Below are 18,727 nucleotides of genomic sequence, written 5' to 3' on the forward strand. Positions count from 1 at the left end.
TAAGAACCAGTTCACCAAATCGAACTGAATCGTTTTAAACGGTTTGCGTCTCCAATACGCGTTAATCCACAAATGACTTAAACTGTTAACTTTTTTAATGTGGCTGACACTCCCTCTGAGTTCAAACAAACCAATATCCCGGAGTAATGCATGCACTCAAACAGTACACTGACTGAACTGCTGTGAAGAGAGAACTGAAGATGAACACCAGCCGAGCCAGATAGCGAACAATAGACTGACTCGTTCACGAGTCAAGAACCGGTTGCATCGGTTTTCGGATCACCAGTAGTTTTTTCGGACAGATCGACTCGGTTCACCGGTTCTTTTGCGCTCGACGTAATGGCGTCATTTGCGATGATTGCCCTTGATTCAAGCCTTCGGTTTACCTGGGCTCATAACACTAGCACAGAATCAGTTCAGAATCAATCACCAAAAGAATCAGTTCGGTTCAGACGCCCTGTGTGTCAGTCTGCTTCACGCTGAATCACACATGCGCAGTGTCATCAGCTCCTCGGTTCTCGAATCGGACGCGTCTGACAGAAATGGTTCTTGACTCGAGAATGAGTCAATCGTTCGTTCGATATCTGGCTCGGCTCGGTGTTCATCTTCAGTTCTCTCTTCACAGCAGTTCAGTCAGTGTACTGTTTGAGTGCATGCATTACTCCGGGATATTGGTTTGTTTGAACTCAGAGGGAGTGTCAGCCACATTAAAAAAGTTAACAGCTTAAGTCATTTGTGGATTAATGCATATTGGGGACGCGAACCATTTAAAACGATTCAGTTCGATTTGGTGAACTGGTTCAAAAAGATCCGGTTACATCGAATGATTCGTTTGCGAACCGGATATGACAAACTGCTTTGTTTTGATCTCTCTCACAACAGACACGGAAGCTGAATAAAGTCGTAGTTTTTGCTATTTTTGGACCAAAATGTATTTTCGATGCTTCAAAAAATTCTAACTGACCCTCTGATGTCACATGGACTACTTTGATGATGTTTTTCTTGCCTTTCTGGACATGGACAGTATACCGTACACACAGCTTCAATGGAGGGACTGAGAGCTCTCGGACTAGATCTAAAATATCTTAAACTGTGTTCCGAAGATGAATGGAGGTCTTACGGGTTTGAAACAACATGAGGGGGAGTTATTAATAACATAATTTTCATTTTTGGGTGAACTAACCCTTTAATCTGTCAATGGAGGGATAGAAACCTCTCGGATTTAATTGAAAATATCTTCAACTGTGTTCAGAGGATGAACGAAAGTATTGTAATGTAATTACTTGCGTGAGTAGTTTACATACAAAGTCAATGGAAAGACATGAATAGAGGCTAAATTCATGCCAGGTCGATGCTTATGATGCGAAATGAGTGATGAATTTGAAGTGAACACACAATACTTGATTCTTTCACGTCTTCCGCTCAAGTAAAAAAATGTCAACTCGAGCGGTAAATTAGCCTGATGCATTCTCACACAAGACCATCAGCGAAGAGCAGTTGTATCAGAAAATGGAGGAGAAAATTATTGTAGCCATCTGGAGTTGTGTGCGGCTCTGTATGGTGCTGTGAACCTAGACATGTCTGCGTTTGGCTTTCTGGCATTTTTGGGACTTCCACAACAGGTACCATGGTTGATTACTGTCGGGATGTTATTTCACATCACTCGAAGCGAGCAATCATTGTGGAAAAAACTATGATAGTTGTTTTAACCTGTTTTTGTGGAAGTCCCAAATATGTTGAAAAGCTAAACACAGACATGTCTGGGATCGGGGCGCAAAAAAACTGTGAATTTCACCATCTTCTCCAGGAACTGTGCCTGGATGACAGCCGCCTCCAGCGCCGATTGGCTTAACCTTTACGTGAAAATACATCATGCAAATTTTACAAGATTGAGGCGAATATAGGCAAGGCAAGTTTATTTATAAAGCACATTTCGTACACAATGGTAATTCAAAGTGCTTTACATAAAAGAAAGTAAAATAATCATGACTAAATTATATAGTATGTGTTTGTGGCAAATGCGTTGTGCATTTTGCATTATCCACCAAAAATTCTCCTATATTCGCATCTTTGAATTGACTCTGTATGTACTTTGTATCTACTTGCGCAAACAATTAAATTCGCATTTGGTGTGAACCCACCATTAGAGGATCGGAACAACATGGGGTGAGATATTAATGACAGAATTTTCATATTGGGTGAACTGTCCCTTTAAGGAATTGAGGTTTATGTATCACACCTGATATATAAGTGAATCGCTCTTTGTTTTCTTGTTGATGTCAGCACCCAGCTGGATGAGACATTCTGCCATGTCCACATCACCGTCCTCACACGCTCGGTCCAGCAGCGTGTACAGGATCTCACTGTCCGCCACCATCTTAGACAGGCACAGGCAACTCATTCCCTGCAGCTGAAGCACAACAAAGTCTAGGGTTAATCAGGGGTTCTTGTCTTGTTTAAGAACTGTTGGTTTAACTTTCTTACTGGATCTCGGCGCTGGTCTGTTGTACTTTCCTGCAGGATCTGGAAGATTTCTTTCTCGAAGGCTTCTTTCTGCAGCCATGCTGCGGCACTCGAGCAGGTGTCCAACAACTTCCACACCGCCCGAAGACCCTATCGACAAGAACAAACTGTTAGGGAAAACCTCAAAAACAACAAACCTTTTGACTTTGAACTGGTATTACTATAAACTGTTTTGAGCTACCTTTAGAAGCATGACAGTGTCCTCTTTGTGTTGCCGTACAGAGCTGACCAAAACTGAGGCCAGTACAGGCACCACCATACGAGAGAGCTTCTTCTTAGAGATGAGGTGAAACAGAAGACTAAGGCCCCAGTAGTGAACTTCTACAAAGGGTGAGGATTTTCAGTTAATATACAGCCGGGCGATGCTTACATACTCAACAGAGTGTTGCAGGGATGACATTTGTGTAGGCTAATATGCAGAAAACAAGTTTTTAGCACTCCCAGTTCCATGATCCTGAAGTTAATGGGTTTTTTGTTAAATGCTTGAAATACGGTGTGTGTTCAAGTTAATAGACAATAATATACACAAGTAATACCGCATTGTGATTTTTAAAATTTAATTAAACATTAAATATCATCACACAATATGTGTCACAAAAGCGCAATGAACATGTCCGTGTAGCACAGAGTGTAAGACAGAAATGCATTCTGTGTGATCTCCTGAATAGTGGGTGGATTTGGGGCAGAATAAGCACCCCCAAATGTCGCCATTCAAAAGTCTGCCTGGGATTAGAAGCAGAGGCATGGACTCACCGCGCTCCTGTGGAAACATCTGCAGCGTATGAAGAACCGTATCTATCGCTCCCTGCTGGCACATGAGGTCAACGGCTCCAGAACAGTCAGCTAGCGCCGAGAGCACACCAAGTCCACACTCCTGAATCTCCTCACTACTGATAAACTAAACACACATCGCAAATGAAACACCCACTACATTTACAGTACTTCAAAAAAAAAAAAAAAAAAAATTGCAGTATTGGGATTTCAATTGTTGACTTCCATTGAAAATTAGCAAGGAGAAGTGAAGGTATCTTAAAGATATATATTAAAGGAACAGTTTAACCCAAACAATGAAAATTCTGTCATCAGTTGTGGTTCTCGTCCTCATGTTGCTTCAAACTCATTCAAGATTTACGTTCACTTCATTCATCAATAGAAATAAAGAGGTTTAATTTTCTGTCTCTTCATTTAAAGCCTAATCCATCAAACCTTTCAAGCTTCAAAAAGAGTTTAAAGACACTGTAAAAGTAGTCCATAAACAGCAGTTTAGCCGTGAAAGCATACATGAACTTCTGTTTCCCATATCTGATTTGTTCTGTGTGTCCATCACTGTTTATGTGTATTAAAGCCTAAATTAAAGCGGATTAAATCGCTCAATTCATATGGACGACTTTTACAATGCCTTTGAAAGCATTGACATTTCGGAGGAATGGACAGAAAACTCTCAGGTTTCATTAAACATATCATCATTTGTGTTTTGAGGATGATTACAAAAACATGACTAAATGATGACAGAATTTTCTTTTTTAATGTACTATCCCTTTAATCTTAATCCATTTTCAGTTGTAAAAAGCACAATTTTGTGGCGATACGCTAGTTGTCTCTCCATATTAAGCAAAGATTCTTGAAGACACTTCACCTTTATTACGCATTTTGGTTATGCTTTCCTTTAGCATTAACGTCCATGCTGAATTACCCAGCTATTCTAGCTTGTAAGAAATGTACCCTATTAAGTGCCTGTAGATAGACAGTGTGAGCTCCCTCTAGTACACACTGGTTCTTCAGCACTCGCAGGGACACGTCCACCGTGTCAGGATCCGCCACCGAGGTGCCATGCTCTCTTAAACTCCTGTCTGCACACACAAGAAGACATTATAGATGGAGGCACCTTTTCTGTCATCATTTAGTCGTGAGGGTGGAACAATATGAGGACGAGTAAATATGTCATTTTTTAACTATTCCATTAATGAAATAAAAACACAACTCTTGTAGATTCAGCAGACTGATTTCCTACCTGGACTGAGGAGAACTAAACTGGCTCTGAGACCCTCCAGCTGAACTTCAGGAATGAAGTTATGTGTCCTGAGAGCAGTCAGGATCTGACCGAGCATCAGGGTCCCGTCATCTAGACTGGCCCTCCTGGAGTGACATAAAATTAAGATTCCAGCTGTTTGTTTTTGTCTGTCATACATCACATATGTTGACGTCGTGTGTGCTTACGCTCCCTGGAAGAGTGTGTGAAGCAGTTTGCAGGCTCTTTCACACACAGCGCTGGAGTTTGCGTGTTTCTGCATCAGATGCACAATGTTGACATGAATGCCATGTGACAGCAGCAGGGCCCTTATCCTACCTGAAGTACATAAACACATCTACTACTTAGTAGAGATTTTTAAAAACATACTTTTTATATTTACTCTACACCCACACGTCTCTGTAAAAGATGCAATTTTTCATTGTTTTGTGTAACTCATCTCATCTCGTTGCATGTATCTAAGAGTGAACTGAAGAGAAGTGAACTGCTGAGCTTACTGTGGCGCTGTATTAGTGTGAGTAGTGTACAGGAAGCAGCTTGGAAAACCTCCACACTGGATGAATGCAAAAGCATGGCAGCCATGATGAGAGAATGAAGGGGAGGTCTGTGGGACGGAAACAAACCAAATCTACATAAATACGACATCACAGCCTGAGCTCATTAACATAAGACCGAACAATAAATTTAAATATCATCACATATTCAGTATTCAGCAACATAAGACCTGCCTGATAAGAACAGTTTTAAGAGGATTGCCAATCATAACTAAGGACATTTATTTCAATAATATTGGTCTCCATCTCTAATTATAAGAGGACTTTTGGACAAAACATGCTACAGTAGATTGCACAGAATATGAAGGAATGCTAACCTTCCTTCCAGTTCCACATGGTTGAAGGAGTTGTAATGAAGCAGCAAGCTGTTTAAAGCCCAACATACAGTTTCCTGATTGGACCAAGAGAGAGAAAAAGTTACATATTCACTAAAGTAAAAGCAAAAGAATGAGTTGATAAGATCATTTCTGTATTGCAGGTTTCAACATGTGCTGTGTCACCTGCACTGCAGGATTGTCAGCATGTCTCTCTAAAGCAGTATAACAGGCCTCTCTCCAGATAAGCATTTCCTCCCCTTGGGTGGCTTCTTTCTGTTTTGCCTCGTCCTCCTCCAGCCCTACATTTTGTACAATACACTCGGCTGAGTGACAGAAAAACAAAACATTAACACAGAGCCACGCACATGACACGCAGGCAGAAAATAAATCAAATAAAAAACATGACACACAGCGGAGGCAACAAATCAGGTTCATGATTTTTTTTAGGTTGCCTTTTGATCAATCAAATGCATCCATTCCTTACTAAATAAAATTATTATTTTTTCTTATTTTTTAGTCTTACCCCAAACCTTTGAATGGTAGTGTACCACAAAAAATATTATTTATTAATAATCAGAAATCAGAGAATCTGGCGCAGCAAATCAGCATATTAGAATGATTTCTGAAGGATCATGTGACACTGAAGCCTGGAGAAATAATGCTGAATTTATGATCAAACTGAATGTTTGATCTGGAATAAAAACTGTTGAAATAAAACACTTATTTTTAATTGTAATAATATTTCACAATATTACAGTTTTATATCAAATGAATGCAGCCTTTGGGAACACAAGGGACTATTTTTTTTCACTCTATCCTTAATTACCTCAAGTTTACTCTAAAGAATGAGCACTTTTGCCGAGTCACTTTGCCAACATCAGCAGAAGGGCTTTTTGGGTTAGTTTGTGGCATAATAAAAATAAAAACATTATGTAAATGAGAGCGTCAAATTGGACATACACTGGTCACTTAAAATAACCAGGTAACACTGTCAGTCATGTATTCAAAATGTATGTCTGGAAAATAACAATCATAAAAATAAAAATAAATCATAAAAAATAGGGTATTGATCCACCTTATATATGGGCTCTAAGGGATCCAGTGGAGAGCCAGGTTCTAAACATATATAGTACTATCATGTTCATTTTCGTGTTCATATTGACTCACCGAGTGCGCTCAGGCAGGAAAGGCCAGTGGTCTGCACTGTGGCATTCTTAGGATAAGAGACACATGCTTTCACCACCACCTTATGGACACCATTCAGCACCAGTATGTTATAGTAACTCTCTGTTAAATGGCAAACAAACATAACATAACTAAAAAATAAACCACTTTCTAAAAGTTATGAGAAAAGCATAATTTCATCATGACCTTTGACCTGGGCCCACCTGAAGTAAATTTCCGTAACAGACAGCAACCAGCCTCCTGTATGGGCAACATTTGACTATGGTGGCTGGTGTCTCTATATTCACGTTCCGTACAATAGAATCACCAATAACTAGAGCACTTTCATCAGGTTTCTCAGTGGATGCATCACTGAGTGGGGAGAACCTGTTTAATGTTTTGATCGGAACAGAAGAGCGGTGTTTTGACCCAAGACTACGCTGCCTCACCGTCACCCAGTTGCCCTGCTGCTGGGGCTCTGTTTCCGGAACCGAACAATGTACAGGAATCCCTGAGCAAGACGCATCCAAAGCCGTATCTAGAGCCCTAACATTCTTACTGTCCTCAATTAAAGTTTGGATGCGTGTCTCTAATTCTGAAATCTTCTCTGTCAGCCTAACTATTTCCCTGAATTTATCACATGTGAATCCCTCATCTGCGACAGAGATAGATAAACTGTACATGTGGCAAGAAGTGCAAATAACAATAGCAGGAGAAGCCATCACTCACCGTGCTTGATGAAATATTCTTACCACAGTTGTTTAATGAACTTGTGGATAAACATGTTTCATGAAGTTATGAATGGAAACGTAACCTATGTTTTTTCTCAATTGAATGGTCTCGTGTGTGTGATAATATCGTAAGTAATATATTTAGATCAAGTGAACAAATTATGATGAATTTGAGCTCGTTTTAATCTGGAAAATTTTCTGAAAAAAATGACGTATGATTTTGCATGATCTATGAATGTTTCATGAAGTTATTAATAAAAGCGCAAAGTGAAACTAAAGTTATTTGTCGTGCTGTGCCTGTTGGGTTTGATGTGTTATAGCAATATGAGTAATATATTTGGATCTCATCCATGGATTACAGTACCTCTGGACTCATTTTAATTGGGATAATTATCTGAAAATAATGATCTATGCATGATTCCTGAAGCTATGAATGAAAACGAAACCGAGCTGTTTTTCTTTGCACCCTCAGTGTGCCAGTCTGCTTTCATGTGTCACAGCTCTATGAACGAAATCTGTCGATCTGATCAAAGGATCTGTGCATGTTTGGTGAAGTTAAGAGCTAAAGCGGCACGGGACTGAAACCTGATTTTTTTTTTTTTTTTTTTTGCTAAGATACATTACCTAATTTTTTTCTGTGTTATAGCTTTATGAAATATATATTTATATCTAAATGATGTTTTATGGTGAGTTTCAACAGTTTTTAATCTGCAAATAGTGACGTGTCTTTTTTATGATATGGCATATGCTTTTTTCATGAAGTTATGAGTGAAAAGCCTACATGATAGCTACCATAGATTTTTGGCTAAACTACATGTTTTGAACACAGTTTTATGTGTGTTATAAATCTTTAGATATAAATGACAGATTTGACAGATAGTTTTGGGCTCTTTTTAATCAGGAGAATCTGCTCTAAATGATGGTGCATAATTTTACACTGAAATCTTGTTTTATGAAGTTACAAGTAAAACGGTGACATCAATAGGCCTATTATTATTATTATATGGTTCTGGGGTTGACTTCTTGTACAAAACTCGCTCCAGTTTATTCAAAGCCTCAAACAAGTTCTCAATGGTGCGACTAAAAAAACTCTGAGGTCACACCGGTGCAACGAGCCATTCAAGGGGAAAAAAGTCTCTGCCTCTGAAGGTCTCCCTGTGGTTCAACAACAGACACTACAATCCTGCATTTTAGCCTGAGCCCGAGCCCGACGGGCCCCGACCTTTTTTACCCCCTCGAGCCGGGCTTCGATTGTTCAGATGTGGGCCGGGCCTCCAGCCTATTTAGACTTCTTCTTACTTTTATATTTTAGACATTCATCAATTAGCAATGAAAAAAACTTGCTGCGCTGGTGGAAACAACACGAGACCGTGAAGCCACGACTGTAAAGAGCGGCTCGACGGTGTTTTGTGTCCCGCAGCAGCGCAGCTGAACAGTTCTGCGTTCAAATAATAGGCTTAAGAAGAAGATATTTTAATTATTTACTAATAAACTAGTGTTTTCTGAATCTGTGTCACAAGGATGAAGTTGAAATCCCGCCTCGTCATCTCCTCATTAGACGCGCCTTTAGAGATAAGTACATCTTTATGGGTTATGATTATAATGAAAGAGTTTTTTTTTTTGGGATTTGTTTTATTTCGTTAAATAGTTATTTAAAGCGTTTTATATATATATATATATATATATAGGCCTATATATATATTTTTTTTTCGGTTCATTTTTGTACTCCTATTAAAGACAACATGGCAGAACGAGCAACTGTTTCGTTGATATTGTGTGGCAGTTATGAATAATGTATTACTCTTACCTTTACGAGCAAAAATGATGGCATATCCACGGGAAAAAATGCAAGTGATCACGCTGCCGTCTCCCTGTCCTGAAGCATCTCTACACAAACTATCACAAACTATTGGATATAGCTTACATTATCTGGGTCTAACGTTTAAACATTGTCATATGCTTCAACTGTTTTATATCTATAGATTTTATTTTAGGCAAGTCGTGATGATTTGAGAAGGCTAAATTGATCAAACATAGGCTCACTGTCTGCCACTGGCAGCTTGGTCATTACTTAAAAAACCCTAAAACTTATATTTAACAAACATAAAATGTTCCAAACGCTTTTCTAAATTAACTTAAATTATGAAAAAATATATAATCACTTTGCTACAAAACTTAACTATTTTAATAGCTGATCCAATAAGCTGTTTAGGGACTGTTCACCAGTTCAAATCAGACAGGTTTGTCTGATTTGTCCCATTTTTTCAGACACAGTGGAAGATCTGATAAGAATCAGTGTAGAGGGCCAAGTCTGGAAGATTTTGATGCTAGAGAGAGTGTGGCCAGCTGGATAAGCCAAGGCCAAAGATCAAGAAGGCCAAACTACAGGAGTTGGCCATCTGAGGGGCATGTGACTGCAGTGGAGGATAGTCCATAAGACATTGAGCCATGACATGTTCAGTTTGAAGCCCTTAAAACCCTTAATTTAGATTTTCTTTTTATTTCATATATCTTGAGATGTTTTAAGTTTAAATTCCACCTCAGTGAAACACTTTAAGCACCAAATCTTTTTTCAGTAAGTTACCTTTCTTGTAGAATTGTGCTTCAAATAAAGAACATTATGTTGACCAGATTGTTAGTTAATCATAGGCTACAAGTCAATATTGTTTATATGGACAGCTGTTTAAAAAAAGTGGACTTGTAAGAAAAAAGTTAGGTGCACTAGTGTAACAAGTGCAAAAAAATAGCCTAGAGCCCTGTTGTTTTATTCTACTTCATGAGACCTTTCAGATGACATATGGCACATGAGTATCCGAGTTGTGTGATATTTTTATAAATATTAGAGTACATGGCAAAATTATTATTATTATTTTTTCTCAGCAAATAACTTGGCACTATTTTGGAGTTGATCAACATGCTAAATGCATTGTAATGCTCAGACTCTAAGCTTTCAAATGATATCTATTTTTTCTTGATTTTAATTAAGCAGTTTGAAAAATATGATTAGTAATACTGATGCGATGGGGGGTTGGGGGGGTTCACGGTGGTATTATAGCCGGCAGGCAGCCATATCACCCTGGAGCCCAAGACCGGTTTCCCACTGAAGCTAAGCAGGGCTGACCCTGGTCAGTACCTGGATGAGAGACCTCCTGAGAAAACTTGCTGTGTGATGGGGACACTGTACTGTCAACAAGCACCGTCCTTCGGATGAGACGTTAAACCGAGGTCCTGACTCTCTGTGGTCATTAAAAATCCCAGGATGTCTTTCGAAAAGTGTAGAGGTGTGACCTCGGCATCCTGGCTAAATTTGCCCATTGGCCTCTGACCATCATGGCCTCCTAACAATCCCCATATCTGCTGATTGGCTTCATCTCTCAGTCTCCTCTCCACCAGTAAGCTGGTGTGGGGGGCATTCTGGTGCAATATGGCTGCCGTCGCATCATCCAGGTGGATGCTGCACACTGGTGGTGGATGAGGAGATACCCCCTTGTCTATGTAAAGCGCTTTGAGTGCCTAGAAAAGTGCTATATAAATGTAATTAATTATTATTTATTATTATGGTGGGAGTAGTAGAATACTTCTGTTGTCCTGACCCTAGTACAAGCTCTCCTTCTAATCCTGAAAGTCTTAAATGCTTATGTCTTATAACATCACCTGTGTACCTAATTATTGATTGTCTGATGAGTGTATAATCGCTGAACAAAAAGATGTTTCAATAAGTGCCACCTGCTGGCGATAGCTGTAAATGTAAGCACAATAAAAGCTGTTGATTACTAAGATGATTGTTTTCTAAAGACAGATATTGATTTCAATGGTTTGTATCTTAAACCTGAATTGATTGCTTACCTCCGTTGTAACTATTTCCCCGACACAAATGTTAATGCTTGATGCTAACTTAAGTCTTATACTATCACCAAAACATTTGAAACAGATACACTTTAACTTACCTTATTTATGTCCTGAGATATTGAATATCAAATAAGACGGATATAAATAATTTCTCTTGAGCACTAAATTTTTTCTTACATTTTTATCAGTTATTTCTCAGTAGGAGAATGTCCAAATATATATATATATATTTTTTTACTGAAAGTCAGAGTTGAGCAGTAAGTAGTTACTAATAATTTAGTTATTTTAATAATATTACTTTTGCAGTAACTAGTAGTGTAACTAATTACCAATTATATTTCAGTAATAATTTTACAGTTACCATCCATAAAACAGATTTGTTGCTTTACTTCTAACCCTTTAAGAGTGACCACTATTAAAGCTAGAATGTCCACTAATGTGTTTATTTATAAAAAGGCATGAGTGGTAAAAAAATAAGTTTTTCATAAAACTGAAACAAATATATTATTCCTATAGGCTATACAAAAAAAGAAAAGAAAAAAAGACAAAATAATAAGGCTGAATAAGCTGATCTATAGCATGTTAAAATTCACGTGTATTTGACCCTCTTGGCCTTCCATACATATCAAATATATAAAAAAAAAAAAATCAAACAAATTACATATTTTCAACAGTCTATGATTTTGAGCCATTATAGTGCAACATTGTGGTCACTAAGTTTGAGTGTATATTTTAATGTTATATAAAATTGTGTAGAGTTTGATAAACGGTCAGACTTGTAAACTGTATGTACAAAACGCAAACATACCGCAGGAGCAGAAGCCTCATAATATCAAATTACAGCTGATCACCGTCTTCTTCTTCTTCTTCTTTTAGAGTTTAACTGGCGGTTGGCAGACCAACTTAAGGTGCATTTACCGCCACCTACCGGATATGAGTGTGGTCGTCGAGAATAGTCAGAGGGAATTATTCACCTATGCGCATTCTTACGATATAAATATTTACATATTAAATTCGGTAGAACAACCCCGTATTTTTGAGAAACCTCATAACTTGATTTTTAACACTTTTAGATACATCTCCTAATAGATTAACTAAAGTAAGCGCTTTCCCTTCTTTATATAGGACTGATGTTAAACAACTACGCTCTTCCATGTAATTATTACACTCTATTAGGACATGTTCAGCTGTTTCTGGCTGTCCGCAATAATCACAAACTCCTGTCTGATGTTTCCCTATACGGAACAAAGATCTATTGAGACCTGAATGGCCAATCCTTAAACGTGTCAACACTGCCTCTTCTCTCCGACTTCCATCCCTAGATCTACCCCCTCCCACATTTCTTTGCACACAGTAAAGATGTCTGCCAGTGTCATTACTATCCCACTGCTCTTGCCACATCCCAATCACTTTTTCCTGAATAATAGATTTTCCTTCAGCTTTGCACATAGGGACATTGATGTTAACCACATCCAATTTCAAGGCCTGTTTAGCTAGAATATCCACCTCTTCATTTCCATCAACACCTACATGGGCAGGGACCCAAACAAACTGAACACAAACATTCTCACTATGCAGCTGAAACAACATATGGTATATTTTGTATAATAGATCTAGTCTGCATGACTTTCCAGTTTTTATGCTCAATAATGCAGCTTGACTGTCCGAGGCAACTACTGCTCTGTTTATGCCCCCAATACAACTCATAAGCAACCAATTAAGAGCTAAAACAATGGCAGTGAGTTCCACAGTATACACTGAAAGATAGTCAGATGTTCTTCTTTTAATTTTGATGTTATACTGTGGAATACTCACTGCCGCTCCTGTTCTGCCATTGTTGGGATCTTTAGACCCATCAGTATACAGTACAAGGTGTTCTTTAAACTGCTCAAAATAATTTTGAACAACAAGCCATTCTGGGGTACCGCTACTTTCCTTTTTCAATGCCAGTTGTAGCTGCAAGTCCACTACTGGCATAACAAACATCCATGGAGGTATAGATCAGGGGTTTTCAAACTGTGGGTCGCGACCCACTCGTGGGTCACGGAATGGAACAAGGTGGGTCGCACAAAGTCACTTGGCTGCAGCTAATTTTGCGTTTCAATGACACACAGACACTAACACAGTTCAGTCTAGGGCTGCACGAATGTGACGAGTGGGGCGGGGCCTAGTGCCATGGGAACAGAGCTAGGCCGGTGGAGTGATTGGGAAATGAGCAACACTCACCGGTCTCAAGAACCACGGAGGAGATCGGAAAGATACAAAAGAGGAGCGATGACAGTGAAGGACGAGAGAGGACCAGGCCTGGGTTTTATTTTGTGTTTGTTTTTTATTTGTGCACGGCAGTCATCCGAGAGGGGCTGTCGCGCTGTTTTGTGTTTATTTGGTTATTAAAACTTTGTTTGATTGTCCGCCGGTTCCCACCTCTTTCCACGAAGGAGTCATCGAGGCGGTGGGCTGGAGTGAGTTCGCCCCCCCCCCCCCCCCCCCCCCCCGGCAACTCACTCCAGCCCACCACATCGAGCACCCTCGGCGGCAGACTCCTTCGCCCTGCTCGATGGCACTGCGGATTCACCCCAGCGGCGAAGGATCTTCGGCAGCGCGCCCCTCCTTCCTCCCTGGCTTCGGCACCAGTGTAAAACATTAAAATCTTCACAATCACAGGAAGAAGGAGGCGGGAACTGGGAACCCACTCATCACAACGATATAGCCCACCAACATTAATAATGAACTGCAATATCCTTAGTGTGATTTTCAAATTGCAATTAAGTCCGTGTGCGTTGCGTGTTTTGAAGGTCTCAGAGCAATGTCATTAAAAGGTTCAATCGGTCTTTTTTTACCTATTTCACAATTATTTTAATCTCCAAACTGTTTTAGATAGTTCTGCTTTGCTTCTTATGCTTTTCTAAAAAAGTGTTGGATTGTGCTCCGTTCTCGCCGACACACACGGAAGGATCATGAATGCAACAAAACACAGCAGCGCAGATCACACTTCACTGGAGTGAGCCTGCTTCACGTTTTTATGGACACTACATATTTTAACGCCAGTAAACAAAAATTAAAACTTGTAAATTTGTAGTGAAATTTTCAGTTGTACTCTAAAATAAAATGGTTATTTTTCTTAAATACTTAATTTCTGTCATAAAAATTTTAAGTAAGATTAGGTTTAAAGTAATTTCACTCGTTGTTTTTTTTTTTTTTTTAATATTTTGGTGGGTCGTGAAATATATTACACTTGTCTAGGTGGGTCGTGGAATGGAAAAGTTTGGGAACCACTGGTATAGATGAACATGGTACAGTCGAACTGAACTTAAATTGCATCAGGCCTACATTCTGGGCTTTAATATCTCCAATCCACCCAAAGCTATAGTAGTTAGACTTCTGATGTTCCCAACAATCCTGCAACACAGCTTTTGCTGGGTGAACACAGCTATGACCCTGGAGATTGACCCAGTACGCATACATTAGCTTAACTCTCCTTAACCGCATCGGAAGTTCTCCAGACTCAACCTGCAAAGCAGCAACAGGAGACGTTCTAAAAGCTCCACAGCAAATACGCAACCCTTGTGATTGTTCTCTGTCCAACCTAATTAAGTGACTTTCAGCTGCTCCCATATATGATAAACAGCCATAATCAAGTGAAGACCTCATGAGAGACTGATAAATCCTCAACAATGCTCCTCTTGCAGCTCCCCAGTTCTGACCAGACAAACACCTCAACAAATTATTAACTTTTTTACACTTACTTTGAACATACTCTATATGCTGCTTCCAGGTAAGTTTCTCGTCAAATATAACTCCCAAAAACCTCACAACACTCACCTGTTCCAACTTTTGTTCATAAAGTTTTAATGTAATGTCTTTATGTCGTCTTGAAAAACAAATAACTTGAGTTTTAGTAACAGACATTCTGAAGCCCCACTTATTAGCCCATTCCTCCACCACCACAATTGCATCCTGCATCTTCTTTCCCAGGTACTTTAGATCAGTGGTTCCCAAACTTTTCCATTCCACGACCCACCTAGACAAGTGTAATATATTTCACGACCCACCAAAATATTAAAAAAAAAAAAAAAACAACGAGTGAAATTACTTTAAACCTAATCTTACTTAAAATTTTTATGACAGAAATTAAGTATTTAAGAAAAATAACCATTTTATTTTAGAGTACAACTGAAAATTTCACTACAAATTTACAAGTTTTAATTTTTGTTTACTGGCGTTAAAATATGTAGTGTCCATAAAAACGTGAAGCAGGCTCACTCCAGTGAAGTGTGATCTGCGCTGCTGTGTTTTGTTGCATTCATGATCCTTCCGTGTGTGTCGGCGAGAACGGAGCACAATCCAACACTTTTTTAGAAAAGCATAAGAAGCAAAGCAGAACTATCTAAAACAGTTTGGAGATTAAAATAATTGTGAAATAGGTAAAAAAAGACCGATTGAACCTTTTAATGACATTGCTCTGAGACCTTCAAAACACGCAACGCACACGGACTTAATTGCAATTTGAAAATCACACTAAGGATATTGCAGTTCATTATTAATGTTGGTGGGCTATATCGTTGTGATGAGTGGGTTCCCAGTTCCCGCCTCCTTCTTCCTGTGATTGTGAAGATTTTAATGTTTTACACTGGTGCCGAAGCCAGGGAGGAAGGAGGGGCGCGCTGCCGAAGATCCTTCGCCGCTGGGGTGAATCCGCAGTGCCATCGAGCAGGGCGAAGGAGTCTGCCGCCGAGGGTGCTCGATGTGGTGGGCTGGAGTGAGTTGCCGGGGGGGGGGGGGGGGGCGAACTCACTCCAGCCCACCGCCTCGATGACTCCTTCGTGGAAAGAGGTGGGAACCGGCGGACAATCAAACAAAGTTTTAATAACCAAATAAACACAAAACAGCGCGACAGCCCCTCTCGGATGACTGCCGTGCACAAATAAAAAACAAACACAAAATAAAACCCAGGCCTGGTCCTCTCTCGTCCTTCACTGTCATCGCTCCTCTTTTGTATCTTTCCGATCTCCTCCGTGGTTCTTGAGACCGGTGAGTGTTGCTCATTTCCCAATCACTCCACCGGCCTAGCTCTGTTCCCATGGCACTAGGCCCCGCCCCACTCGTCACATTCGTGCAGCCCTAGACTGAACTGTGTTAGTGTCTGTGTGTCATTGAAACGCAAAATTAGCTGCAGCCAAGTGACTTTGTGCGACCCACCTTGTTCCATTCCGTGACCCACGAGTGGGTCGCGACCCACAGTTTGAAAACCCCTGCTTTAGATTACGTCCCCGCACCCAAAGGGCTCCATCATCTGCATATAAAGACTTGCCTATACTTCCGTCAATTCTATCAAAAATGTCATTTATCATTATGTTAAAAAGTACTGGACTGCAGACGCTCCCTTGCGGTGTACCGTTCTCTACAGCATATGTACTAGAATATGCCGTGCCAACTCTAACCTCAATTTCTCTTCCAAATAAAAAATCCAGTACCCAATTATAAAGCTTACCTCCAATACCAAGTTTCTCAAACTTCATCAACAATCCCTCCTTCCACAACATATCGTAAGCTTTCTCTATATCAAAGCTGATCACCGTGTGAATGAATGACGCGTATCATGTGACGTAGCATAGATCCGCCTTCGTGTGTTCAGTTAGGTCCTGTAGGCCAAGATAAAATTCAACTGATTTTCACATCTGACATTTAGTTATACAACATTGCTTGAATCGCGCATAGTTGCTATAATGTCAGGAAGAGGTAAAGGAGGTAAGGGACTCGGGAAAGGAGGCGCTAAGCGTCACAGGAAGGTTCTTCGGGATAACATCCAGGGCATCACCAAACCCGCCATCCGTCGTCTCGCTCGCCGCGGCGGAGTCAAGCGTATCTCCGGTCTGATCTACGAGGAGACCCGCGGTGTATTGAAGGTGTTTCTGGAGAACGTGATCCGCGATGCTGTCACCTACACCGAGCACGCCAAGAGAAAGACCGTCACCGCCATGGACGTCGTGTACGCGCTGAAGCGACAGGGACGCACTCTGTACGGCTTCGGAGGATAAACTCATCTGTACACTCACAAACACCCAACGGCTCTTCTAAGAGCCACCCACATTTTCAGAAAGAGCTGTATTCATAATGTTCTCTGAAGTATTTTGTATTAAATTAGAAGCACAAAGTCATAGTTCTTCGATTAAAATTTTCATGAAGTAATAGTTTTAGCACACTAAAATATAAAGACGTTTTTAACCTCGTTTGACCCTGTTTGGCTAACGGTAAGTCGTGTTCTGCAATATTTAAATCATGTGAACATTCATATGGATCGTTATCACAAAAACATTTTGAGCGGGTAAATCAGAGACGCGTGTGTGGGGGAGGGTACGGGAAAGCATTCAAATTTAGAAGCCTGTGATTGGTCTGTCGAGCAGCCCATTTCTAACCAATGAAATTTGTTTTCTCCATTCGTTGTGCAAAAACAGCCAATCAGGCAATCTCAACCCAGCCTCCTAAATTAGCATGAGCTTTCAATAAATATTCAGTTCTCTATTGTCAAGGTAAGTATTGTGTTTGTTCTAAACTCGCATCATGCCTGAACCAGCGAAGTCTGCTCCCAAGAAGGGTTCCAAGAAAGCGGTGACTAAGACCGCGGCTAAAGGAGGAAAGAAGCGCAGAAAGTCCAGGAAGGAGAGCTACGCTATCTACGTGTACAAAGTGCTGAAGCAGGTTCATCCTGACACCGGGATCTCTTCGAAGGCGATGGGGATCATGAACTCTTTCGTCAACGACATCTTCGAGCGCATCGCCGGTGAGTCTTCTCGTCTCGCTCACTACAACAAGCGCTCCACCATCACCTCGAGAGAGATCCAGACCGCCGTGCGTCTGCTGCTGCCCGGAGAGCTGGCCAAACACGCCGTGTCTGAGGGCACCAAGGCCGTCACCAAGTACACCAGCTCCAAGTGAAGCGTGACCTGACTCCGACAACCCCAACGGCTCTTTTAAGAGCCACCCATCTTTTAAATTAAAGAGCTTTCAGCATTTAAATATGTCGTTAAAACAAGTGTTGCATATAAACTAAAGTTTCTTATTGGAAAAAAAAAAAATATTCTTATACCATAAATACATCACGCAATCCTGACCTGAATCAAAATCTTTGAAATCCTATTTAGGGTTGGATTTCTTAGTCTTATTACACAAAAAATAATGAAGCCATCAACAGAATTGTGTTCCGTATTATATATTGTTCAAACTTTTTGAAACTATTTTTTATAATTGTTCGAATAGAACGTAAATAACTTTTATCATAGTGTTTACTTCTGTGCATGTGTTTTCTATTAATCAGATACATGTACACGACTACGCGGACCAGACCGTTGAAGATAAATGTTTGCAGTATTTTTTTCCGAATATTATGATTTCTGAAGAATCATGTGACACTGATATACTGTAACGATGCTGTAAATATATAATTCCCAGCGCAGGAATTAAATTAATAAGGAATAAATTGAGTTATGAATATATTAATGTAAAAATAAGTGTATGTGTGTGTTATATATATATAGCCTACTTTGTTTAAACGGATCGTCA

The 18,727-nt window shown here is 40.0% G+C and overlaps 4 protein-coding genes across 4 annotated transcripts in view; 2 read left to right on the forward strand and 2 right to left on the reverse strand.

Annotated features, from left to right (window-relative positions):
* LOC132133485 (protein brambleberry-like) overlaps positions 1 to 18,727 on the reverse strand; it is a 51,550-nt gene that overhangs the window by 1,700 nt on the left and 31,123 nt on the right. The gene's annotated exons all lie outside the window — the stretch shown is intronic.
* On the reverse strand, positions 1,885 to 6,863 carry LOC132133294 (leucine-rich repeat serine/threonine-protein kinase 2-like). Its single transcript, XM_059546097.1, has 12 exons — positions 6,812 to 6,863; positions 6,591 to 6,710; positions 5,607 to 5,746; positions 5,424 to 5,497; positions 5,050 to 5,156; positions 4,741 to 4,870; positions 4,535 to 4,659; positions 4,246 to 4,373; positions 3,277 to 3,421; positions 2,705 to 2,844; positions 2,485 to 2,613; positions 1,885 to 2,410 (listed from the first exon to the last, which is right to left on the reverse strand). Exons 1-12 carry the CDS (start codon positions 6,861 to 6,863, stop codon positions 2,234 to 2,236), a joined length of 1,467 nt encoding a protein of 488 aa, XP_059402080.1. The 3' UTR covers positions 1,885 to 2,233.
* LOC132133106 (histone H4) lies at positions 16,857 to 17,252 on the forward strand. Its single transcript, XM_059545827.1, has one exon. It carries the CDS (start codon positions 16,894 to 16,896, stop codon positions 17,203 to 17,205), a length of 312 nt encoding a protein of 103 aa, XP_059401810.1. The 5' UTR covers positions 16,857 to 16,893; the 3' UTR covers positions 17,206 to 17,252.
* On the forward strand, positions 17,550 to 18,184 carry LOC132133104 (histone H2B). The gene has a single exon (XM_059545825.1). It carries the CDS (start codon positions 17,729 to 17,731, stop codon positions 18,101 to 18,103), a length of 375 nt encoding a protein of 124 aa, XP_059401808.1. The 5' UTR covers positions 17,550 to 17,728; the 3' UTR covers positions 18,104 to 18,184.

This window comes from Carassius carassius, chromosome 50 (assembly GCF_963082965.1).
Source record: "Carassius carassius chromosome 50, fCarCar2.1, whole genome shotgun sequence".
In the NCBI taxonomy this organism is placed as follows: Eukaryota; Metazoa; Chordata; class Actinopteri; order Cypriniformes; family Cyprinidae; genus Carassius; species Carassius carassius.

Bases quoted from the DNA above. Each gene is read 5' to 3' on its own strand.
- LOC132133294 (XM_059546097.1), bottom strand. From the start codon at position 6,863: ATGTTGCCCATACAGGAGGCTGGTTGCTGTCTGTTACGGAAATTTACT. The intron at 3,422-4,245 runs GTACATTTCTTA...ATGTGTGTTTAG, and splicing joins ATCTACAGGCACTTAATAGG to TTTATCAGTAGTGAGGAGAT. The intron at 2,411-2,484 runs GTAAGAAAGTTA...GTTGTGCTTCAG, and splicing joins CAGACCAGCGCCGAGATCCA to CTGCAGGGAATGAGTTGCCT.
- LOC132133106 (XM_059545827.1), top strand. From the start codon at position 16,894: ATGTCAGGAAGAGGTAAAGGAGGTAAGGGACTCGGGAAAGGAGGCGCT.
- LOC132133104 (XM_059545825.1), top strand. From the start codon at position 17,729: ATGCCTGAACCAGCGAAGTCTGCTCCCAAGAAGGGTTCCAAGAAAGCG.